This window comes from Protopterus annectens, chromosome 10.part0, assembly GCF_019279795.1.
Source record: "Protopterus annectens isolate FY-2018-M chromosome 10.part0, PAN1.0, whole genome shotgun sequence".
Taxonomy (NCBI): domain Eukaryota; kingdom Metazoa; phylum Chordata; order Ceratodontiformes; family Protopteridae; genus Protopterus; species Protopterus annectens.
The window spans coordinates 1,818,440,025-1,818,466,855 of record NC_056744.1 but is presented as its reverse complement, the minus strand read 5'-3'; the positions used below and the strand labels follow the sequence as shown (position 1 = coordinate 1,818,466,855).

At 42.2% G+C, this 26,831-nt stretch overlaps 1 protein-coding gene across 3 annotated transcripts in view; it reads left to right on the top strand.

Annotated features, from left to right (window-relative positions):
• PKMYT1 (protein kinase, membrane associated tyrosine/threonine 1) overlaps window positions 1-26,831 on the top strand; it is a 901,925-nt gene that overhangs the window by 749,515 nt on the left and 125,579 nt on the right. For all 3 annotated transcript variants that reach the window (XM_044086665.1, XM_044086666.1, XM_044086664.1), the window contains exon 7: window positions 5,260-5,358. In XM_044086665.1, coding sequence (XP_043942600.1) covers window positions 5,260-5,358 — 99 coding nt within the window. The remainder of the gene's footprint in view (window positions 1-5,259; window positions 5,359-26,831) is intronic.

The following is a 26,831-nucleotide window of genomic DNA, read 5'->3' as shown; positions in this document are numbered from 1 at the left end:
GCCCATCGGTTGAAGAGCAAGGTGATCCTCATAGCACCATATTGGACTTGACAGATTTGGTTCCTCTTCCTTTGGCCTCACCTACTAGATCGACCATGTATTCTCCAATCAACCCCAGAGTTGATCTCACATCCACAGAACCTGATTCATCCCAACTTGAACAGCCTGAAGCTCACGGCTTGGCTACTCCAGTTCCCTTGATTGCCGGACAGAATGATCTTTCTTTACCAGTACGTGATATTCTCATTGCATCTCATAAGTCTTCCACTAGAATTACTTATCTGAGCAAGTGGAAAAGATTTACCTGTTGGCTGAAAGATAAACAAGTAGATCCCTTCTCAGCACCAGTGTCAATAATACTAGACTATATCTGGCCAACCTTTTCCAATCGGGTCTGTCGGCCTCTACCATTAGAGTTCATTTGGCTGCAATTTGTAATTTTCATGAAGGTGTCCAGGATCCCTCTCTTTTGTCCCACAAATTATGTAAGACCTTCATAAAAGGTGTGAATCATCTGACACCACCTTTTAGAGAACCTATTCAACCATGGGATTTATCATTAATTCTACAAGCTCTGACAATGGCACCTTTCGAACAAGCCTCTTCTTGCGACCTCAAGTATTTGTCATGGCAAACTTATTTTTGGTCGCCATTACTTCTGCCAGATGTATTTCTGAGCTTCAAGCTTTATGTATCAAGAGTCCATACTTGATTTTTCATAAAGATAGAGCGTCTCTGAGAACTAATCCATCATTTCTGCCTAAAGTGATCTCTGAAATGTCCATTCATCAAGCCATTGAATTGCCAGTTTTCTTTCCCAGTCATTCAAACAGAGGAGAGTATTGCCTACATACCCTAGATATCCGCAGGCAAATCCATTTTTACTTAAACAGGACTAGGCCCTTTCGTAAATCTGACCAGTTATTTTTGGCCTTTTCTGGACCTAGATTAGGATGTGCTGTTGCTAAGGTCACATTAGCTAGATGGTTGAAGGACTGCATCACCTTTATTTATACACAACGTAATATCTCGTTGCCTACTACCATGAAAGCTCATTCAACAAGGTCGGTGGCAAATTTTGCTGCCTTCCATGCCAGAGCTTCCTTACATATGACATCTGTGCAGCTGCAACTTGGGCTACGCCTCTTACCTTCATCAATCATTACAAATTGGACTTGGCCTCCAGGGGAAGAGCATCTTTCGGTTCTGTGGTGCTCAGGAATGTCCTTCCATGAGAGCCTCCCAGGAATAGAGGTAGCTGGGGACTCTGTCCCATGTGTAAGGAATGAACGAGGATTAACAATGTCAGGTAAAGAAGTTATGTTTTACCATAACATTCCATCTGTATTGTTGATCCTCGTTCAGTCATCCCTCCTTCCCCCTCCTGTGGTTTCTAGTGGATCTCACCATCCGGTTCTCTTAGGTAATTGACCAGAGGTAGCCTCTACCTGCTTTGACTTTTAAACTCAATCTGAGGTAACAGGGAGAGGGGGATTGTGGGTAAGAGTTTAGCTCGAGAGTTTGAACCTGACGTGAGCTTGGAAAATGGCTGGCTCGGTTCCGAGGTCGGAACCAATACCCATGCGTAATGACTGAACGAGGATCAACAATACAGATGGAATGTTATGGTAAGACATAACTTCTTTTTCTGTATCATCTCTTCATCTGATTCAACTCCTCTTCCCCCTACCAAATTGTCATTTTACTTCTAGGGATCTTCCCACTATCCTTTGGAGCCTGTCTGACCCTTTGTATATGTTGCACTGTATAGTGTTTCTTCTGTTTTCTCCTTATTCTATTTTGTGTGTGTGTGCATGTGTATATATAAATAAACATATAAACCATATAACCACACACGTTTTATCTAAGCTTTTATGGTCCGCAAACTCAATCTGAGGTAATTCAGGCAGGAGTGGGGAATTGTGGGTAAGGAAGGAGTCAGTTCTCTGATTCATGCTTTGGTGTAAAGTTCTAAGCTCTGATCTGGCTGGATCCGATAAACCACATGTTGAACCAGACAAAAAGAAGACAACTTGGGTCTATCGTTATAGTAAGTACATAGCTTTTGTTTCATCTTCATGTAACACAGTCATTTGGCCCAAATCCATTTTTCATATTCTGGAGTAGGTTTTCCCCTGGGAATGGGTTAGACTTCCCCTCAGACTTGGGGGACATCAAGTTCCTGAGGATGCTTTTGGCCCATGTCTTGTTACCCTGGAACCACTGTGGGGACACCTGATGTTTCAATTCTGTAGTTAAGGATCTGTTGAATGTGCCTATCAGAGGGTCTTATCCGTACCACAGCTAGCTTTTTAATTCCAGTGGGGCTGGTCTGTCTAGTCCTTGCTGTTTTTTTTTATGGCCATAAATTTCTTCTACGTTCCTTTATAAACCTATTCATCACTTTTTTGTTTACCTCCATCTGCCTTGCCATACTAGTGCTCTCCTCTCCTCCTACTTTGTGAACTGATAGAGAATTTGTTTATATTCTCTGCCTGCTTTCTTGAATTCGCTTCTTTCTTTTAATTATTTTATTTCCATCCAAACCATTTTCTTACAGCTAAGTATCAGAAAACACTCTTCCCATTATGTCTATTAGTGATGTTTCACTTCATTCTAGCCTTGACAGTCTTTATCCTTCTATTCCTGGCTTCCTCTTATTTCTCCCTGTTCTTGTCTCCTTGAATTTTCTTTTGCTTTCAGTAACCATATTAATCTTGGACTTTTCTGTTTGCAATATCCTACCAAACTCCTACATTTGGTTGTGTCTAGCTCTTTTATTTCTTATAAATGATATAAAATGCATATAGTGGTGTTGCATTTTATATTGCAAGTCACTGTTCAGTATATTTGTTTTTACTTTTACTGCCTGGGTGCTGCCTAAAAATTGTACATTTGAGCCTGTCCACTCACCTGCTGAACAAAAAAAAAAGAGAGAAAAATTTAACATGCCATTTATCACTGTCCTTTGCTTGTCTTCAACAATTTCTACCCTCCCCTCACCAATTAATCCTACACACTGTTTTTAGATTTCTGTCTTTGCTACTAACATTGGTCACTGGACAAGTTCCATACTTGGGTTTGTGGCCTGTTTTCAGAAATGCTTTCTTATACTCGTGTTATGGGATCTTTATCATCCACCTCAGCTGCCATCAGTTCAGGCATCCTGGTACTATATAATGCTTACTTACAAAGTGCTTCCGACTCATCCGTTTATTATTTGTTTTCTTGGCCTTTGATTGTGTCTGGCTTAGTAGTCTAATTTTTGAAAGGGATTGCGTTTTAGGACACTAAGAAAAGCTTTGTACCTTTGGGTTTGCACACAGTTTGTGATTGACTTGTATATAGTTTGAAGGGTGTAGGCTTGGTCTTGTAAGGTGTGTTTTAAGGCAGCTTTGCACTCTAGAGATCACGTTGCTGTGCTGTGCAGTGAACCTTATTTGGCTCATCACAATTTTCTTATATGTCCTAGGACAAATTGTTTATCAATAGTAGTATCAAAGTTGACTCCAAGTTGCCTTTCCATCTGCCAAAGTTTTCCCTGAATTTGTAGTATCAGGGACATTTGTCCACATGCAGTGATTTTTTTCTAGCTGTGTGTAAATGTTCATGTAGATCACTGCTGTACTAATAATAACTACTAAAAACTTCTGTTTTAGAAGGCCTAATATCTGGCCTATGTTCCAGAGTACTGCATCCTCCCCATCCTGGCTAGATTTGATTGATTTCACCCCTGCCCCGTATTAATCCTACACTTTAGGATGTCTGCATGTTCCTGATATAAACAGGATGTCCACGTGTGCTTATTTAGGTTTTGCTTCAGCAGGGTTCAAAGCCAGTTGTGTGTGTAATATTGTCAGTCTAGCAGTTTGGAGTCTCTGTCCAGAATTGGCAGACAAGTACACTGCAGGCATATAATAGAACATGATGGAGGTTTTGCAATGTAAAACATGTTGGAGGGCTAGGAATGTATCAGAGTGCAGCTTCAGTGGAACTCTCTTTCACTCCACATAACACAAAGTACTTCTGTTACTCTGTTCAAATGTAATTTGGAGGAATGGATGGGACACTGCAAATTCCCCCCTGGTTTAGCACCCATGTCCCTCATGGATGAGGCAACAGGTAAATGTCTCAACATATCCTTGTGCCTGCATCTGGGTTATTTATAAGCAAATTATAAGGGCTAAAAACTATCATGGAAATATAAGGCTAGGCTTAAGCGCCTCACAGATCAGTAGCCTGGTAAGTTACCCACGAGCTGATGAATCCTTTTCTTCTAAGTATTGTGCATTTAGTGCTTGGTTATTAGGGCTGGATGACCAGTATTTGTTTATTCAGAAGATGCCCACTCCAGAAAAGGTTGAGTGCATGCATTGGGTAGATTTCTTATAAAGTAATCACAGTTGGCGTGCATTTGTTTGAAACCAGAATTTGATGCTGACAACTGTGCTGTTTATGTAAGTGTTGACAGAAAGCCTTTAAGGCTAAATAACATTCCCTTTGCAAGTTTTTTTGCTGAATTTTGTGATGTGGGGAGGTTGTTTACAGTGAGTTTTGTATGTTTATGCAGATCTGTCTCCAGGAGTGCTAGAAGATAGATAAGCTGTCTGTCTTCTTTGGCTTCATTTTAGAGAAGGTTTTCTAATAGCGGAACACACCACGACCAAAGTGGCTAACAGACTGTCATTTTTTTGCCCTGAGGTTCTCGAAGTTATTGAGCTAGTGGTGTGGAGGTTTTGAATGTAGAAAGGCTGAGCAGTTTGTCCTGCTTCCCTGCAATGGATTCTTTAGTCACGCTCCCTCCCCCTTTTTCATATGGCTGTCTGCCATGCACCTGTCCTAGGTCCTAAAGTGTAGCAGCACCAGTTTATAACATGGTAGTCTTGTATGCATTCTTACAGGGAGAATCTAGTTTGTACATTGTGCTGTGAGACTGGGAATGTAAGAAATTTAATGGGCTCTGTGAAACTGCACAAAAACAATGTAAGTGTGTCAAGTCAATGAAATCCCTTTCAGAGCTACGCATATTATCAGGTCAGAAATTAGTGGAAATGTGAAGAGAAGTCTTCCTGACCATTTTCTTGTGCGATTGGTGTACTATGAAATGCTGCTGGCTTTTATCTGAGTATCGTATTGTATGATAAAAGGTTGTTATAAAGTAAATATAACTTTAGTGAGTGAAATGCAGCCCATTGATATTTAGCATACTAAATCCGTCATTTGTTTTACTGCTGTTTGTAATGCATTTCTCTCTTTCAGCTTTCTGCATTCTCCAGAAAGAAATAATGTACCATCTATGGGAAGTACATCTACACCAAGAAATATCTCACCAGAATTTTTTATTGGCAGCAAGAAAGGGTAAGTTGCAGTTTTGCCCTTCAGTGTATAGAATCTCTGAGGAGGAAGGTGAACTGTGGAGTAAATACTTGCATATGAACTTGCTTACCACACAAAGAACTTGATATACAGTAAGTTTTCACAAAATAGCAGCCGTGTGCAAATCTTATCCTGTTATCATTGAGGCTTTCTTACACTGATCTGGTCTCGATGGTGGGCTGCAAAAATAGGAGGTAGCAGGTACTGGCTTCAGCAGTTACCACATTTCATTGTTGACATTTTGTAAGTAGTTTCTCTCTCTTTTCGGTGGTCATATTTTTTTCCAACTGAAGTATTAGCCCCCTCCCCATGCAGTTTGGATTTTTATATATGCTTATGTTTTTCTTGTTGGTCTGTTTTCCTAAGTGAAAGACTCTATTAAAACAGAGTGAGAAGGTCACACTGAAAAACCAATCAGTAAAAACTAAATGAAAACTCCAGCCAAGCTAGAACTTCCAATGAGTAACCTCCCAAACCTCCTGTGACAGAGGCACCCTAATGATAATGGACATCAGCTGGGTATAACAACCCTGTGTTTCTTATGCTTAGTCAAACACTCTGATTGTGCTATGCTGATGAGGTCATAACAAGGCCGAAATATGCATATCCATAGCTAGTGAGGTTTAGCTTTATTGGCCTGAAATTGTCCATTAAAACGACGTAAAAGTCATGGGCAATCAGAATCGCCATATAGCTGAAACATCTGATGTTCATAAGGGTCATCTGCATATATCCCAGGTGCCTCTGTCACAGGAGGTTTGGGAGGTCACTCATTGGAAGTTCTAGCTTGGCTAGAGTTTTCATTTAGTTTTTACTAAGTGAAAGACTCAGGAAATCAACAAAGTTTGGTTAGTTACATCTGCTTCACCAAAATCTTATGTGGGTAAAGAAGTTTTCTCTCAAGACTAATTTACAGTCATTATTATAATTTAGTAGAATACTATATTGACTCCTGAATGAAAGATTCAGCGATGAGTTGGCAGAGTCAGTGTGTTAAGACTTCTCGCAAATCTTATTTTACTTGAGGAACTTGTAAAAACAGAAAAATTAAGTGGAATAAAATTAGGCCTGAGATATCTAAATATCTAAATATCATACGTCTCCCCCAGGGTTAGCTCTCTTTGCCTGAAATAGAGAACCAGTGGGCCATCTGTGTGCATTCAGGCCTCCTTACCACGAACTAAGGAAGTTTAAAAAAAAAATTGTGTGGTAGAAGGGTTTAAGCTTTCAGGACATGACAAAGCTGGTGAATCCCTGTACACGGAGGTTTGTTCAGCTTGAAAGATCCTGGCTGTTGACAATCCATGGCCTTGAGTCATACACTTTCACCTTGGATGTCCTTCCATGTCACTGTTGCTGTATCCTTTACTAAAGGGATCCACAGTATATAAAGCCTTAGGATTTTATAGATGTCCTACATCACGCATATGCTCCTTGCTCAAGGCATAGGGCTTAAAGATGACATATGGACATACATACCTCAGAACGTCTTTGCTGCTTGTTCGAACTCCATTATTGATCATCGGTCTGAACGCTGCTCCTGTGCTGGTTACCAAGCTGTCTTTCAGATAAGAGACCTGTTGGAGTTTTATTTATTTTTTCTTTTTTAGTTTGAGTTTACATGCCATCCAGAAAGGGAAAATGTCAGTGTGGGAGGCAGACTTCCAATAAGGATCATCGCAAGCGGTGTCTCTTTTGTTTGGGTGCTTCTCATGTCCATACAAAGTGTTGTATCTGCCAAGCATTTGTCCCTAAGACCGTATGTAGTTATCTGCCGTACTTGTCCATTTACCCAGAGAACCTCTGTCTTAAATTGCTGGCACAGGGTGCTTTGGTGGAATCTTCCTGTCCTGGAGGGCAGCCACTTGCCAAGAAAAAGGCCAAAGTGTCTGGTCTGATTCAGCTGCTGCCCTCCCCTGAACGTTTCTGTCTGGCTGTTGCATCTGATTCCTCTGCCATAATCATACCAGAGGCCAGCATGGATCCGACTTCTCACACCCTCGGAGGCTCTGCAGACATCCACTCTGGATGTTGAGAAGGAACCTTGGCTGATTATTTCAGAGGGAGCAAGAGAGATTCCGCAGATGCTTGTTCAGGTGGAGATTCCTACTACCTTAGTTGAATGTAGGCAAGAGTTTTTAGGGCAGATGTCCCTCAAATGAATAACAGAAAGCCAAGCAGGTTTCCCCTACTCCTAAGGATCTCCACCATGAATGGCAGGATTTTACCCAGGGGTTATTTAATGCACTGATGGCCCTAAAGCTTTCCTAAAGACTTTCTGTACCTGCTCCCATGTTGGTCCTCTACCCCACTTTAGAGGCCCAGAGAGCAGGACATCTCTGAAGAGGAATTGGATTCTGGAGAAGAGCCTTTGGCATATTCCTCTCAAATGCCTTCTCCCTTGGATTATGACCCTGAGGAGGTTGACTCTGTTAGCCCAGACTCTACCTTAGAAAAACTCTGCTTTTGGGATACTATTTCTCATATGATGGAAATTTTTAAATGGGGTTGTTCCCAGGTTTTCTGACTTTCAGAAAAGGTATTATGAGCTCCTGCAGAGGGAGTCTGCTAAGCCTTCTGCTGTCCCTTCTGTCTTGGCTGTCCTTTTAGATACCTTTTCAGCAGCTACTGTGGCCCCAGATTCTCAACCTCCAGCCCCTAATAAACCTGACAGATTTCACAAGGTGCCTGAGGGAGTGCAAGTTCCTCTACAAATGTCTTTCTGCTGATTCTTCTTTAGTGTCTGCCTTTTCAGACAAACCCTCTTAGTTTTTGCCCTTTACCAAACTACTTCAGACAAGGACAGTAGAGCTATGGAGTTGCTGGACAAGAAGGTATATACTGCTGCCACATTGGCCTTTTGGGCTATTAATTACCAGACCCATATGACCAGGTTTGCTTTAGGCCTTCTTTCTCAGGCTTCCTCAGACCTTGCTGATTCTGAATGGAAGCTTATCCAACTGAGATCAAGTGTTCTAATGAGAGAAGCTACAGAAGGACCCCACTGCTGGTTGTCTGCTTTTCTGGTCATTTCTGGTCAAACCCTTTCCTATGATGAAGAGATTCTGTCTGCCTTGTTTAATGGAGAGAGTCAGACCCCTGTCTTGCATAAATCTGTACCAGCTTCTGCTACCTGTGACTGTCACAAGTTTTCTAAGGAATGTGTAATAACTTGCCACAGAGTTAACAGTCTAGCGGCCCAGCCTTCCTTGTTAGGAGTGGCTCCCACAGCAGGGAAAGAGGGAATCCTCTCCCCAATGTCCATCGATTCTGAACTGGTTGAGGAGAATTTGGTGTATTTGATGCAGGTATCTTCACCCCTGAGTTTCAACCCTCAGCAATGAGAAAACCACTTTAGCCTCCATTATAAGAAGATGCTCTCTTTAGAGAGATGCTGAACCTTATGAGGAAGAATTTTAAGTGGGTCTCTAAGGAAGTGTCAGGCACAAGAGCTGGACATCATGGGCATGGAGGAACTGAGACTATTGACCATTCTTGTGCTTCAAGCCTTTCCAGATGCTTTGAGATTGCATCCTTAACATCTGGTGCTTCCCCCTATAGACCCCTGGATGTCATCTTGATTTAACAGGGCACAAGATGCTTATAAATAAAAATGTAGTAGCTGATCTGGCTGTGATCTCCATGGATGCTGCTAGGAGGTCCATACTGGCTGTGGGACTTGTGGTGCAGGATGTTAAGCACAGAGTATTAGAGAGATTTAACAACATGTTAGGGTTTTTTTTTTAACTGCCAAGTACATATAATTAAATATCAGGGTGACATTTTCAAACAGAAAGAGAATATGGCAGGTTGGATCCTTAATGAGGCCATAGATGGAATTAATCTACCAACCCAGGCTTCCTTTAAGTAGAAAAGTACACCATAACATATGGTTGTGATGCAATAGAGACAGATGTATCTGGCCATGCACAACTAAGAATTTATCAATTCCCAGATGACAGTATATCACAGGTATTAAGTACTACTTTGGATAAGGATTTGTTTCTTTGGACTTTGTGTGGCCGCACAGTGAGCATCAGTTTGATCAGAGCCCTCCCACTGTGACAGCTGAAAGTGGTTTAAAAAACAGCTAGTAAAAGTTAACAATGTGGGTAAAAGTCAATTACTAATTACATTGTCTGGGTGCCAGCAAAGAAGAAATTTGGGAAAAAGTAAATAACATATAGCATAATCCAACCTAACCAGAAAAGAATAAACAACCCTGGCTAGGAAGAACTTTGCAGCTGTTCAGCAAAAAGCAGTAAGTTTCAGCTTTAGTACAGGAAGTGGCTTCCAGTAATTTAGAGGAAAAATAAATGCACCGACAGGTATTTAAAATAAGTGAGAGACTGGAAGAATATGAAGGAAAGACTGAACAAGGCATCTCAAGAAGAGCTGCTTCTAAAAGTAGTAGTTAAAAGATCAACCATTTAAAAAAAAAGATTTTTTTGTTGTACCAGAAATGCTGGAAGGAATAAATAGATTGCATTAATTTTATGATGGTAAAAATAAACAACTGGACTGCTATTCCACAGCAGAGTTTAACTGAGAGGACACATTTTGTGTGTATACTCCAAGCCTGGCCATGAGAAAGCAGTCACGCCAGCAGAAAGAGTTGCTCCTGACAACATAGTGGCTGAAAGGAAAAGTATTATATATTGAAGACAATGTGTCTGTGGGAAATGATGCTTATCTTTTACCTGGTGTACAGTTTGTGTATCTGTGTAATCAGGGGATATCAAGAAGCGGGTATGAGATTCAAGTTGCTATATCCAGCGCTCTTCAGAATTTTTTTTTCTTGGAGGATCAGACACAACATTTTTTAGTGTGGAACAGGCTAAGAAAGAAGTTATATTTACCTTTAGCACGGTGAAGAGGGCTCTGCATTCCCCTGATTAAAACAAGAAGGAAGTTATATTTACCTTTAGCATGCTGAAGGGGGCTCTGCTCGTCATTCCCCTGATTATAACAAGAAGGAAGTTATATTTACCTTTAGCATGCTGAAGGGGGCTCGTCATTCCCCTGATTATAACAAGAAGGAAGTTATATTTACCTTTAGCACGCTGAAGGGGGCTCTGCTCATCATTCCCCTGATTATAACAAGAAGGAAGTTATATTTACCTTTAGCACGGTGAAGAGGGCTCTGCATTCCCCTGATTAAAACAAGAAGGAAGTTATATTTACCTTTAGCATGCTGAAGGGGGCTCTGCTCGTCATTCCCCTGATTATAACAAGAAGGAAGTTATATTTACCTTTAGCACGCTGAAGGGGGCTCTGCATTCCCCTAATTATAACAAGAAGGAAGTTATATTTACCTTTAGCACGCTGAAGGGGGCTCTGCTAGTCATTCCCCTGATTATAACAAGAAGGAAGTTATATTTACCTTTAGCACGCTGAAGGGGGCTCTGCTAGTCATTCCCCTGATTATAACAAGAAGGAAGTTATATTTACCTTTAGCACGCTGAAGGGGGCTCTGCATACCCCTGATTAAAACAAGAAGGAAGTTATATTTACCTTTAGCACGCTGAAGGGGGCTCTGCTCGTCATTCCCCTAATTATAACAAGAAGGAAGTTATATTTACCTTTAGCACGCTGAAGGGGGCTCTGCTCGTCATTCCCCTAATTATAACAAGAAGGAAGTTATATTTACCTTTAGCACGCTGAAGGGGGCTCTGCTCGTCATTCCCCTGATTATAACAAGAAGGAAGTTATATTTACCTTTAGCATGCTGAAGGGGGCTCTGCATTCCCCTGATTATAACAAGAAGGAAGTTATATTTACCTTTAGCATGCTGAAGGGGGCTCTGCTCGTCATTCCCCTGATTAAAACAAGAAGGAAGTTATATTTACCTTTAGCATGCTGAAGGGGGCTCTGCATTCCCCTAATTATAACAAGAAGGAAGTTATATTTACCTTTAGCACGCTGAAGGGGGCTCTGCTCGTCATTCCCCTAATTATAACAAGAAGGAAGTTTTATTTACCTTTAGCATGCTGAAGGGGGCTCTGCATTCCCCTGATTAAAACAAGAAGGAAGTTATATTTACCTTTAGCATGCTGAAGGGGGCTCTGCTTGTCATTCCCCTGATTAAAACAAGAAGGAAGTTATATTTACCTTTAGCACGCTGAAGGGGGCTCTGCATTCCCCTGATTATAATAAGAAGGAAGTTATATTTACCTTTAGCACGCTGAAAGGGGCTCTGCATTCCCCTGATTAAAACAAGAAGGATGTTATATGTACCTTTAGCACGCTGAAGGGGGCTCTGCTCGTCATTCCCCTAATTAAAACAAGAAGGAAGTTATATTTACCTTTAGCACGCTGAAGGGGGCTCTGCTAGTCATTCCCCTGATTATAACAAGAAGGAAGTTATATTTACCTTTAGCACGCTGAAGGGGGCTCTGCTAGTCATTCCCCTAATTATAACAAGAAGGAAGTTATATTTACCTTTAGCACGCTGAAGGGGGCTCTGCTCATCATTCCCCTAATTAAAACAAGAAGGAAGTTATATTTACCTTTAGCACGCTGAAGGGGGCTCTGCTCGTCATTCCCCTGATTATAACAAGAAGGAAGTTATATTTACCTTTAGCACGCTGAAGGGGGCTCTGCATTCCCCTGATTATAACAAGAAGGAAGTTATATTTACCTTTAGCACGCTGAAGGGAGCTCTGCTAGTCATTCCCCTGATTATAACAAGAAGGAAGTTATATTTACCTTTAGCACGCTGAAGGGGGCTCTGCTAGTCATTCCCCTGATTATAACAAGAAGGAAGTTATATTTACCTTTAGCACGCTGAAGGGGGCTCTGCATTCCCTTGATTAAAACAAGAAGGAAGTTATATTTACCTTTAGCACGCTGAAGGGGGCTCTGCATTCCCCTGATTATAACAAGAAGGAAGTTATATTTACCTTTAGCACGCTGAAGGGGGCTCTGCATTCCCCTGATTAAAACAAGAAGGAAGTTATATTTACCTTTAGCACGCTGAAGGGGGCTCTGCATTCCCCTGATTATAACAAGAAGGAAGTTATATTTACCTTTAGCACGCTGAAGGGGGCTCTGCTCGTCATTCTCCTGATTATAACAAGAAGGAAGTTATATTTACCTTTAGCACGCTGAAGGGGGCTCTGCATTCCCCTGATTATAACAAGAAGGAAGTTATATTTACCTTTAGCACGCTGAAGGGGGCTCTGCATTCCCCTGATTATAACAAGAAGGAAGTTATATTTACCTCTAGCACGCTGAAGGGGGCTCTGCTCGTCATTCCCCTGATTATAACAAGAAGGAAGTTATATTTACCTTTAGCATGGTGAAGGGGGCTCTGCATTCCCCTAATTATAACAAGAAGGAAGTTATATTTACCTTTAGCACGCTGAAGGGGGCTCTGCTCGTCATTCCCCTAATTATAACAAGAAGGAAGTTATATTTACCTTTAGCACGCTGAAGGGGGCTCTGCATTCCCCTGACTAAAACAGGAAGGAAGTTATATTTACCTTTAGCACGCTGAAGGGGGCTCTGCTCGTCATTCCCCTAATTATAACAAGAAGGAAGTTATATTTACCTTTAGCACGCTGAAGGGAGCTCTGCTCATCATTCCCCTAATTATAACAAGAAGGAAGTTATATTTACCTTTAGCACGCTGAAGGGGGCTCTGCATTCCCCTGATTATAACAAGAAGGAAGTTATATTTACCTTTAGCACGCTGAAGGGGGCTCTGCTAGTCATTCCCCTGATTAAAACAAGAAGGAAGTTATATTTACCTTTAGCACACTGAAGGGGGCTCTGCTCGTCATTCCCCTGATTATAACAAGAAGGAAGTTATATTTACCTTTATCATGCTGAAGGGGGCTCTGCATTCCCCTGATTATAACAAGAAGGAAGTTATATTTACCTTTAGCACGCTGAAGGGGGCTCTGCTCGTCATTCCCCTGATTATAACAAGAAGGAAGTTATATTTACATTTAGCATGCTGAAGGGGGCTCTGCATTCCCCTGATTATAACAAGAAGGAAGTTATATTTACCTTTAGCACGGTGAAGGGGGCTCTGCATTCCCCTGATTATAACAAGAAGGAAGTTATATTTACCTTTAGCATGCTGAAGGGGGCTCTGCTCGTCATTCCCCTGATTATAACAAGAAGGAAGTTATATTTACCTTTAGCACGCTGAAGGGGGCTCTGCATTCCCCTGATTAAAACAAGAAGGAAGTTATATTTACCTTTAGCACGCTGAAGGGGGCTCTGCTCGTCATTCCCCTGATTAAAACAAGAAAGAAGTTATATTTACCTTTAGCACGCTGAAGGGGGCTCTGCTCGTCATTCCCCTGATTATAACAAGAAGGAAGTTATATTTACCTTTAGCACGCTGAAGGGGGCTCTGCTCGTCATTCTCCTGATTATAACAAGAAGGAAGTTATATTTACCTTTAGCACGCTGAAGGGGGCTCTGCATTCCCCTGATTATAACAAGAAGGAAGTTATATTTACCTTTAGCACGCTGAAGGGGGCTCTGCATTCCCCTGATTATAACAAGAAGGAAGTTATATTTACCTCTAGCACGCTGAAGGGGGCTCTGCTCGTCATTCCCCTGATTATAACAAGAAGGAAGTTATATTTACGTTTAGCATGGTGAAGGGGGCTCTGCATTCCCCTAATTATAACAAGAAGGAAGTTATATTTACCTTTAGCACGCTGAAGGGGGCTCTGCTCGTCATTCCCCTGATTATAACAAGAAGGAAGTTATATTTACCTTTAGCACGCTGAAGGGGGCTCTGCATTCCCCTGATTATAACAAGAAGGAAGTTATATTTACCTTTAGCACGCTGAAGGGAGCTCTGCTCGTCATTCCCCTGATTATAACAAGAAGGAAGTTATATTTACCTTTAGCACACTGAAGGGGGCTCTGCTAGTCATTCCCCTGATTATAACAAGAAGGAAGTTATATTTACCTTTAGCACGCTGAAGGGGGCTCTGCATTCCCCTGATTAAAACAAGAAGGAAGTTATATTTACCTTTAGCACGCTGAAGGGGGCTCTGCATTCCCCTGATTATAACAAGAAGGAAGTTATATTTACCTTTAGCACGCTGAAGGGGGCTCTGCATTCCCCTAATTAAAACAAGAAGGAAGTTATATTTACCTTTAGCACGCTGAAGGGGGCTCTGCTCGTCATTCCCCTAATTATAACAAGAAGGAAGTTATATTTACCTTTAGCACGCTGAAGGGGGCTCTGCTCGTCATTCTCCTGATTATAACAAGAAGGAAGTTATATTTACCTTTAGCACGCTGAAGGGGGCTCTGCATTCCCCTGATTATAACAAGAAGGAAGTTATATTTACCTTTAGCACGCTGAAGGGGGCTCTGCATTCCCCTGATTATAACAAGAAGGAAGTTATATTTACCTCTAGCACGCTGAAGGGGGCTCTGCTCGTCATTCCCCTGATTATAACAAGAAGGAAGTTATATTTACCTTTAGCATGGTGAAGGGGGCTCTGCATTCCCCTAATTATAACAAGAAGGAAGTTATATTTACCTTTAGCACGCTGAAGGGGGCTCTGCTCGTCATTCCCCTAATTATAACAAGAAGGAAGTTATATTTACCTTTAGCACGCTGAAGGGGGCTCTGCATTCCCCTGATTATAACAAGAAGGAAGTTATATTTACCTTTAGCACGCTGAAGGGGGCTCTGCTCGTCATTCCCCTGATTATAACAAGAAGGAAGTTATATTTACCTTTAGCATGCTGAAGGGGACGCTGCATTCCCCTGATTATAACAAGAAGGAAGTTATATTTACCTTTAGCACGCTGAAGGGGGCTCTGCATTCCCCTGACTAAAACAAGAAGGAAGTTATATTTACCTTTAGCACGCTGAAGGGGGCTCTGCTCGTCATTCCCCTAATTATAACAAGAAGGAAGTTATATTTACCTTTAGCACGCTGAAGGGAGCTCTGCATTCCCCTGCTTATAACAAGAAGGAAGTTATATTTACCTTTAGCATGCTGAAGGGGGCTCTGCATTCCCCTGATTATAACAAGAAGGAAGTTATATTTACCTTTAGCATGCTGAAGGGGGCTCTGCATTCCCCTGATTATAACAAGAAGGAAGTTATATTTACCTTTAGCACGCTGAAGGGGGCTGTGCTCGTCATTCCCCTAATTATAACAAGAAGGAAGTTATATTTACCTTTAGCACGCTGAAGGGAGCTCTGCTCGTCATTCCCCTAATTATAACAAGAAGGAAGTTATATTTACCTTTAGCACGCTGAAGGGGGCTCTGCATTCCCCTGATTATAACAAGAAGGAAGTTATATTTACCTTTAGCACGCTGAAGGGGGCTCTGCTCGTCATTCCCCTGATTAAAACAAGAAGGAAGTTATATTTACCTTTAGCACGCTGAAGGGGGCTCTGCTCGTCATTCCCCTGATTATAACAAGAAGGAAGTTATATTTACCTTTATCATGCTGAAGGGGGCTCTGCATTCCCCTGATTATAACAAGAAGGAAGTTATATTTACCTTTAGCACGCTGAAGGGGGCTCTGCTCGTCATTCCCCTGATTATAACAAGAAGGAAGTTATATTTACCTTTAGCATGCTGAAGGGGGCTCTTCATTCCCCTGATTATAACAAGAAGGAAGTTATATTTACCTTTAGCACGGTGAAGGGGGCTCTGCATTCCCCTGATTATAACAAGAAGGAAGTTATATTTACCTTTAGCATGCTGAAGGGGGCTCTGCTCGTCATTCCCCTGATTATAACAAGAAGGAAGTTATATTTACCTTTAGCACGCTGAAGGGGGCTCTGCATTCCCCTGATTAAAACAAGAAGGAAGTTATATTTACCTTTAGCACGCTGAAGGGGGCTCTGCTCCTCATTCCCCTGATTAAAACAAGAAAGAAGTTATATTTACCTTTAGAACGCTGAAGGGGGCTCTGCTCGTCATTCCCCTGATTATAACAAGAAGGAAGTTATATTTACCTTTAGCACGCTGAAGGGGGCTCTGCTCGTCATTCCCCTAATTATAACAAGAAGGAAGTTATATTTACCTTTAGCACGCTGAAGGGGGCTCTGCTCGTCATTCCCCTGATTATAACAAGAAGGAAGTTATATTTACCTTTAGCTTGCTGAAGGGGGCTCTGCATTCCCCTGATTATAACAAGAAGGAAGTTATATTTACCTTTAGCACGCTGAAGGGGGCTCTGCTCGTCATTCCCCTGATTATAACAAGAAGGAAGTTATATTTACCTTTAGCACGCTGAAGGGGGCTCTGCATTCCCCTGATTATAACAAGAAGGAAGTTATATTTACCTTTAGCACGCTGAAGGGGGCTCTGCATTCCCCTAATTAAAACAAGAAGGAAGTTATATTTACCTTTAGCACGCTGAAGGGGGCTCTGCTCGTCATTCCCCTAATTATAACAAGAAGGAAGTTATATTTACCTTTAGCACGCTGAAGGGGGCTCTGCTCGTCATTCCCCTGATTATAACAAGAAGGAAGTTATATTTACCTTTAGCATGCTGAAGGGGGCTCTGCATTCCCCTGATTATAACAAGAAGGAAGTTATATTTGCCTTTAGCACGCTGAAGGGGGCTCTGCTCGTCATTCCCCTGATTATAACAAGAAGGAAGTTATATTTACCTTTAGCACGGTGAAGGGGGCTCTGCATTCCCCTGATTATAACAAGAAGGAAGTTATATTTACCTTTAGCACGCTGAAGGGGGCTCTGCATTCCCCTGATTATAACAAGAAGGAAGTTATATTTACCTCTAGCACGCTGAAGGGGGCTCTGCTCGTCATTCCCCTGATTATAACAAGAAGGAAGTTATATTTACCTTTAGCATGGTGAAGGGGGCTCTGCATTCCCCTAATTATAACAAGAAGGAAGTTATATTTACCTTTAGCACGCTGAAGGGGGCTCTGCTCGTCATTCCCCTAATTATAACAAGAAGGAAGTTATATTTACCTTTAGCACGCTGAAGGGGGCTCTGCATTCCCCTGATTATAACAAGAAGGAAGTTATATTTACCTTTAGCACGCTGAAGGGGGCTCTGCTCGTCATTCCCCTGATTATAACAAGAAGGAAGTTATATTTACCTTTAGCATGCTGAAGGGGACTCTGCATTCCCCTGATTATAACAAGAAGGAAGTTATATTTACCTTTAGCACGCTGAAGGGGGCTCTGCATTCCCCTGACTAAAACAGGAAGGAAGTTATATTTACCTTTAGCACGCTGAAGGGGGCTGTGCTCGTCATTCCCCTAATTATAACAAGAAGGAAGTTATATTTACCTTTAGCACGCTGAAGGGAGCTCTGCTCGTCATTCCCCTAATTATAACAAGAAGGAAGTTATATTTACCTTTAGCACGCTGAAGGGGGCTCTGCATTCCCCTGATTATAACAAGAAGGAAGTTATATTTACCTTTAGCACGCTGAAGGGGGCTCTGCTCGTCATTCCCCTGATTAAAACAAGAAGGAAGTTATATTTACCTTTAGCACGCTGAAGGGGGCTCTGCTCGTCATTCCCCTGATTATAACAAGAAGGAAGTTATATTTACCTTTATCATGCTGAAGGGGGCTCTGCATTCCCCTGATTATAACAAGAAGGAAGTTATATTTACCTTTAGCACGCTGAAGGGGGCTCTGCTCGTCATTCCCCTGATTATAACAAGAAGGAAGTTATATTTACCTTTAGCATGCTGAAGGGGGCTCTTCATTCCCCTGATTATAACAAGAAGGAAGTTATATTTACCTTTAGCACGGTGAAGGGGGCTCTGCATTCCCCTAATTATAACAAGAAGGAAGTTATATTTACCTTTAGCACGCTGAAGGGGGCTCTGCATTCCCCTGATTAAAACAAGAAGGAAGTTATATTTACCTTTAGCACGCTGAAGGGGGCTCTGCTCGTCATTCCCCTAATTATAACAAGAAGGAAGTTATATTTACCTTTAGCACGCTGAAGGGGGCTCTGCTCGTCATTCCCTGATTATAACAAGAAGGAAGTTATATTTACCTTTAGCATGCTGAAGGGGGCTCTGCTCGTCATTCCCCTGATTATAACAAGAAGGAAGTTATATTTACCTTTATCATGCTGAAGGGGGCTCTGCATTCCCCTGATTATAACAAGAAGGAAGTTATATTTACCTTTAGCACGCTGAAGGGGGCTCTGCTCGTCATTCCCCTGATTATAACAAGAAGGAAGTTATATTTACCTTTATCATGCTGAAGGGGGCTCTGCATTCCCTGAGTATAACAAGAAGGAAGTTATATTTACCTTTAGCACGCTGAAGGGGGCTCTGCTCGTCATTCCCTGATTATAACAAGAAGGAAGTTATATTTACCTTTAGCATGCTGAAGGGGGCTCTGCATTCCCCTGATTATAACAAGAAGGAAGTTCTATTTACCTTTAGCACGGTGAAGGGGGCTCTGCATTCCCCTGATTATAACAAGAAGGAAGTTATATTTACCTTTAGCATGCTGAAGGGGGCTCTGCTCGTCATTCCCCTGATTATAACAAGAAGGAAGTTATATTTACCTTTAGCACGCTGAAGGGGGCTCTGCATTCCCCTGATTATAACAAGAAGGAAGTTATATTTACCTTTAGCACGCTGAAGGGAGCTCTGCTCGTCATTCCCCTGATTATAACAAGAAGGAAGTTATATTTACCTTTAGCACGCTGAAGGGGGCTCTGCTAGTCATTCCCCTGATTATAACAAGAAGGAAGTTATATTTACCTTTAGCACGCTGAAGGGGCTCTGCATTCCCATGATTAAAACAAGAAGGAAGTTATATTTACCTTTAGCACGCTGAAGGGGGCTCTGCATTCCCCTGATTATAACAAGAAGGAAGTTATATTTACCTTTAGCACGCTGAAGGGGGCTCTGCATTCCCCTAATTAAAACAAGAAGGAAGTTATATTTACCTTTAGCACGCTGAAGGGGGCTCTGCTCGTCATTCCCCTAATTATAACAAGAAGGAAGTTATATTTACCTTTAGCACGCTGAAGGGGGCTCTGCTCGTCATTCTCCTGATTATAACAAGAAGGAAGTTATATTTACCTTTAGCACGCTGAAGGGGGCTCTGCATTCCCCTGATTATAACAAGAAGGAAGTTATATTTACCTTTAGCACGCTGAAGGGGGCTCTGCATTCCCCTGATTATAACAAGAAGGAAGTTATATTTACCTCTAGCACGCTGAAGGGGGCTCTGCTCGTCATTCCCCTGATTATAACAAGAAGGAAGTTATATTTACCTTTAGCATGGTGAAGGGGGCTCTGCATTCCCCTAATTATAACAAGAAGGAAGTTATATTTACCTTTAGCACGCTGAAGGGGGCTCTGCTCGTCATTCCCCTAATTATAACAAGAAGGAAGTTATATTTACCTTTAGCACGCTGAAGGGGGCTCTGCATTCCCCTGATTATAACAAGAAGGAAGTTATATTTACCTTTAGCACGCTGAAGGGGGCTCTGCTCGTCATTCCCCTGATTATAACAAGAAGGAAGTTATATTTACCTTTAGCATGCTGAAGGGGACTCTGCATTCCCCTGATTATAACAAGAAGGAAGTTATATTTACCTTTAGCACGCTGAAGGGGGCTCTGCATTCCCCTGACTAAAACAGGAAGGAAGTTATATTTACCTTTAGCACGCTGAAGGGGGCTCTGCTCGTCATTCCCCTAATTATAACAAGAAGGAAGTTATATTTACCTTTAGCACGCTGAAGGGGGCTCTGCTCGTCATTCCCCTGATTATAACAAGAAGGAAGTTATATTTACCTTTATCATGCTGAAGGGGGCTCTGCATTCCCCTGATTATAACAAGAAGGAAGTTATATTTACCTTTAGCACGCTGAAGGGGGCTCTGCTCGTCATTCCCCTGATTATAACAAGAAGGAAGTTATATTTACCTTTAGCATGCTGAAGGGGGCTCTTCATTCCCGATTATAACAAGAAGGAAGTTATATTTACCTTTAGCACGGTGAAGGGGGCTCTGCATTCCCCTGAGTAAAACAAGAAGGAAGTTATATTTACCTTTAGCACGCTGAAGGGGGCTCTGCTCGTCATTCCCCTGATTAAAACAAGAAAGAAGTTATATTTACCTTTAGCACGCTGAAGGGGGCTCTGCTCGTCATTCCCTGATTATAACAAGAAGGAAGTTATATTTACCTTTAGCACGCTGAAGGGGGCTCTGCTCGTCATTCCCCTAATTATAACAAGAAGGAAGTTATATTTACCTTTAGCACGCTGAAGGGAGCTCTGCTCGTCATTCCCCTAATTATAACAAGAAGGAAGTTATATTTACCTTTAGCACGCTGAAGGGGGCTCTGCATTCCCCTGATTATAACAAGAAGGAAGTTATATTTACCTTTAGCACGCTGAAGGGGGCTCTGCTCGTCATTCCCCTGATTAAAACAAGAAGGAAGTTATATTTACCTTTAGCACGCTGAAGGGGGCTCTGCTCGTCATTCCCCTGATTATAACAAGAAGGAAGTTATATTTACCTTTATCATGCTGAAGGGGGCTCTGCATTCCCCTGATTATAACAAGAAGGAAGTTATATTTACCTTTAGCACGCTGAAGGGGGCTCTGCTCGTCATTCCCCTGATTATAACAAGAAGGAAGTTATATTTACCTTTAGCATGCTGAAGGGGGCTCTTCATTCCCGATTATAACAAGAAGGAAGTTATATTTACCTTTAGCACGGTGAAGGGGGCTCTGCATTCCCCTGATTAAAACAAGAAGGAAGTTATATTTACCTTTAGCACGCTGAAGGGGGCTCTGCTCGTCATTCCCCTGATTAAAACAAGAAAGAAGTTATATTTACCTTTAGCACGCTGAAGGGGGCTCTGCTCGTCATTCCCTGATTATAACAAGAAGGAAGTTATATTTACCTTTAGCACGCTGAAGGGGGCTCTGCATTCCCCTAATTATAACAAGAAGGAAGTTATATTTACCTTTAGCACGCTGAAGGGGGCTCTGCATTCCCCTGATTAAAACAAGAAGGAAGTTATATTTACCTTTAGCACACTGAAGGGGGCTCTGCTAGTCATTCCCCTAATTATAACAAGAAGGAAGTTATATTTACCTTTAGCACGCTGAAGGGGGCTCTGCATTCCCCTGATTAAAACAAGAAAGAAGTTATATTTACCTTTAGCACGCTGAAGGGGGCTCTGCTCGTCATTCCCCTAATTAAAACAAGAAGGAAGTTATATTTACCTTTAGCACGCTGAAGGGGGCTCTGCTCGTCATTCCCCTGATTATAACAAGAAGGAAGTTATATTTACCTTTAGCATGCTGAAGGGGGCTCTGCTCGTCATTCCCCTAATTATAACAAGAAGGAAGTTATATTTACCTTTAGCACGCTGAAGGGGGCTCTGCATTCCCCTGATTAAAACAAGAAGGAAGTTATATTTACCTTTAGCACGCTGAAGGGGGCTCTGCTCGTCATTCCCCTAATTATAACAAGAAGGAAGTTATATTTACCTTTAGCACGCTGAAGGGGGCTCTGCATTCCCCTGATTATAACAAGAATGAAGTTATATTTACCTTTAGCATGCTGAAGGGGGCTCTGCTCGTCATTCCCCTGATTATAACAAGAAGGAAGTTATATTTACCTTTAGCACGCTGAAGGGGGCTCTGCTCGTCATTCCCCTGATTATAACAAGAAGGAAGTTATATTTACCTTTAGCACGCTGAAGGGGGCTCTGCTCGTCATTCCCCTGATTATAACAAGAAGGAAGTTATATTTACCTTTAGCATGCTGAAGGGGGCTCTGCATTCCCCTGATTATAACAAGAAGGAAGTTATATTTGCCTTTAGCACGCTGAAGGGGGCTCTGCTCGTCATTCCCCTGATTATAACAAGAAGGAAGTTATATTTACCTTTAGCACGGTGAAGGGGACTCTGCATTCCCCTAATTATAACAAGAAGGAAGTTATATTTACCTTTAGCACGCTGAAGGGGGCTCTGCATTCCCCTGATTATAACAAGAAGGAAGTTATATTTACCTTTAGCACGCTGCAGGGGGCTCTGCTAGTCATTCCCCTGATTATAACAAGAAGGAAGTTATATTTACCTTTAGCACGCTGAAGGGGGCTCTGCTCGTCTTTCCCCTAATTATAACAAGAAGGAAGTTATATTTACCTTTAGCACGCTGAAGGGGGCTCTGCATTCCCCTGATTATAACAAGAAGGAAGTTATATTTACCTTTAGCACGCTGAAGGGGGCTCTGCTCGTCATTCCCCTGATTATAACAAGAAGGAAGTTATATTTACCTTTAGCATGCTGAAGGGGGCTCTGCATTCCCCTGATTATAACAAGAAGGAAGTTATATTTACCTTTAGCACGGTGAAGGGGGCTCTGCTCGTCATTCCCCTAATTATAACAAGAAGGAAGTTATATTTACCTTTAGCACGCTGAAGGGGGCTCTGCATTCCCCTGATTAAAACAAGAAGGAAGTTATATTTACCTTTAGCATGCTGAAGGGGGCTCTGCATTCCCCTGATTATAACAAGAAGGAAGTTATATTTACCTTTAGCACGCTGAAGGGGGCTCTGCATTCCCCTGATTATAACAAGAAGGAAGTTATATTTACCTTTAGCATGCTGAAGGGGGCTCTGCTCGTCATTCCCCTGATTATAACAAAGGCCACAGAATTTGCCAGTGAAGTATTTTCCATTGTTCCAAAAGAAAATGTTTCATGAGACAGAAAAAGCCAGGAACAGACTATAACGAGTACCTTGGACTTGAAACAGAGACACCAGTGCAGCAGCAGTAATGTGAAATTGGTGAATACATAGGAGAACTTCCCATTAGATGAAGTTTAAACATGTCAGCAAAAAGTGGCTGAAAAAGACTGGAAGATGTTGACAGTGTTAAACCACTGGGAGGTCTCTAAAGCATAATCACCAGTTTGTCAGTGTTTTAGAAGGGCAATGAAGAGACTGACGAAGTAACTGGAAGTAAAACATTTTTCTTCGTATACTGTACTTCCAGATGTAAATTGCATGTTAATTTAAAGCTTTTTTTGTGTAGTATGCAGAGAGATTTTGAATGTGAGGTGGGTAGAGTTTTATCAATGACTGTTCATGCTAGTAATATTTAAATTATCAATATTTTTTCTTAACTTTAATGTATCTAGGCTTTACATTGTAACAAGCTAGTCTGGAAATGAACAATATAATGTTGAGATCTTGGACTGTTGGGGTGGTGGTAAGTGTATTTAGAAAATGGCAAACTGTACACCTGCACCCTAATTGGAGAACGGGCATTCTTCAGCAGGGTATTAATATACAAGTAATGTTGGATGAAAAACGAGTCTGCCACTTCACAGCAGCATAGCAAGCTGCCATGGAGCTCTGACTGAAAAAAAAAATCTCCATTATTTTACGCTCACTAAGCAGCACTTCCATTGTTCAATGAGTGTAAAATATATTAAAAAAGTAGAAAAAGAAAACCAAAAAAGGTGTGTGTGTGAAAGCAAGAACGATCGAGCAGTTACTTTACACTCACTAAGCAGCGCTTTTGCTGTTTAGCGAATGTAAGATCTAAATATAATAGAAAAATGTGAGGTGTGTTTGTGTGTGTAAATGCACGTGTGAGGTGTGTTTGTGTGTGTAAATTCACGCATAAAAGCGAAGTGTGTGTGAGCGAGAGAGTGAAGAATGAGTGATCCAACACTGTGGAAGCAGCAGCAGTCGAGGTTTACGTAGCTGTTACCTCTTACATAAGTTAACTGAACAAAATATAAAATAAAGGGGGAACAAAGGATCAAAACAGGAACATATTCCTGTTTAAAAAAATCACAAAGTTGCTGCAATAATAGGACTTGTGTTAACATGCATTTTCTGAAGTACATTGGGGGGGGGGGGGGGGGGGGGCAGTGTCTGACAGAGGAAGAGGCAGTGAGATTGATAGAACCGCTGGCAGCAGCAGCAGATAGGAGATTTGCATACCTCAACCTTTTAGCTCAAGAAATGTGGATAAAGCTTAAAATAAAGGGGGAACAAAGGCTCCAAAATAGGAACATATTTTAAATGTTATACTAAAAAATTAAAAGAAATTTAAATAACAGCATTTGTGTTAACATGAATTTTCTGAAGGAAATAAAGTCTGAAAGTCAAATGTACGTTATTATTTACTGACTTCAAATACTCAGTGACTGTCAATAAACCATTTTAGCAGTAAGGGACCAAAAAATAAAACAAATATCTAGATATTTGCTTTTTAGAAAGGATATATTTTGGATGTAAAATGCTTCCTCTAACATCATTTCCATATGCTACAGCAAATTTCAAATATTAGGCAGAGGAACTATTTTACATCATATAAAGCTCATAAAAAATATATAAAAAGTAAGTAAAACGCAACAGTTTTTTTCAGAGAGCCCATTCTCTAAGTGCAGTAATGCCCTCCAGGGTGTGTGTTAATGTGTAATTAATGCCCTTCCAGGGTGTAGAGGCCCTCTGCTGCTTTATTGCTTTCTCACCATATTAGATGTGCATTAAAATGTAATAATGTGATAGTGTTCGATCTCGCCGTTTGTTCTTACACATGGGTTCGGAGCCAATCCTCGGCTCCGTGCCGGCCGCTTGCAAGCTCTGCATCGAGAAGAAGCTCGAGACAACCTAATACCCACAATCCCCCTCTGCCTTTACCTCAGATCTAGTTTGCCGCTGCTGCGTTCGCATCACTGGGTCGAGCTCGAGCACCTACAGATAAGATTTAATACTTTTATTATTATATTTTCAGGATAAAATTATTCTAAAGAAGTTGTAAGTGATATAGTGTATGTGTGTGTGGTAAGGTTAGAATCTCTCAGTTCCGTTAAGTTTATTTAAACTTATCAGAGTTTTTCGGGGCCTACCACCCCTTACTTGGATTGACAACCGGATTGACAAATTTATTATCGGATTCAACATTTTCTCTGGACTTGACTTATTTACTGGACATGACTTTTCATTTTTTATCTGCTTTAACTGTAAGATGTCTGAGAAGGCTAAATCTGGTTTTAAGCGTTGCCAATGTGGGCAAAAGATGTCAGTTACTGACAACCATAGTTCCTGTGTCTACTGTCTTGGCCCTCTCCACCTGCAAGAGGACTGCTCAATTTGTCACTCTTTCAGTGGGAGGGTCATGACAGATAGGCGCAGGAAACTCATGGACAGGGGGTTATTAAAACCTACCTTTCAGGAGGCTCTGGATGCTTCAGACCAGGCATCCAAATCCTCGAAGGAATCGAAGACGTCGGAGCCCAGGTCATCGGCTCCGAGCTCTTCGACTAAAGTTAGATCACCGGTTCCACAGACTTCGGGGCCGAGTGTTCAACTGTTGTCAGTTTCCGAGCCTCGAGTCTTGGAACCGGTGATGGAGCTCCCTCTACCGACACTGTTGAGGTCGGCTCCGTCTTCGATTCCTTCGACTCGTTCTTCCAGACCACTCTCCGACACCGATGTAGACCGCGTGGTACAGAAGTTAATGGAGAATACGGCCTTATCCAAGCTCATCTCGGTCTCCTCTCAATTGGTGTCGAGACTTGAAGGCCTTCCACTATCTCCATCTGTTCCTCCTCCGAGACCTGTCCAGTCTTCGGAGCCGGAAGAAGCTGAGCTGCTGATTGTGGAGCCCTCGGTGCCAGAACCGTCTTTTTCTCGGTCGGCTCCGTTCACCTCGACTCCGTCCGATCCGGTACCGGAGTCTCGGAGCCGAAGATCCATCCTTGGTTCCGGGACCGAGAGTCGGACCGATGTTTCGGTTCCGACGCTCCCTCTCGGGGCCTCGGCTCGGATCGACTCGGTTCCGTCCTCGGGGTCGATGCCTTCGGTGCCTGTTTCGGGGATTCTTCCCATTTCTTCGGAACCGGGAGATACCTCGACTCGGGACCCGGGGGCTTTCGACCTCATGAGGAAGGTGTTGTCTACCCAGACAACCACATCAGCAGAAACAGCTTCTCCCCCCATAAAGGACCGTTATCCTCCTCTGTACCCACGGCTACATCTAAGCATCTAGCACCGGTGTCTCAGCCACCCCTGGAGGGTGCCCCCTCTTCCTCGGAGGCTTCTTCGGATGCTCCCCACGAAGAAGTCCCTAGGAAAAGATTGTGTAAGAGGAGACACTTAGATTCTCCACAAGAATCTTTGACATCTGATACTGACTTGGATGAGTCAGAAGGGTCCCCAAAGTCACCTTCAGAAGATGTCTCCTTTTCTGACATCTTGGAGATCCTAAAACAGAGAGGTGACTGGCAATCCCTCCCCCCTTCTGAGGATGAGTCAGTCATGCTGAAGGCATTTGGTGCTCGCCCTTCCTCCTCCTGGGTCACTCCGCCCTTCGATGAATTAATGGAGCTGATTGCTCGAAGGGCGTGGGAGGCTCCTGACACAGTGGAGCCAGTCCCTAGGAAGCCTAATAAATACATTACTGCACCCCAGGACAAGGCTTATTTGACAAAAGGAGTTCCAGTGGACGCTATGGTGGTGG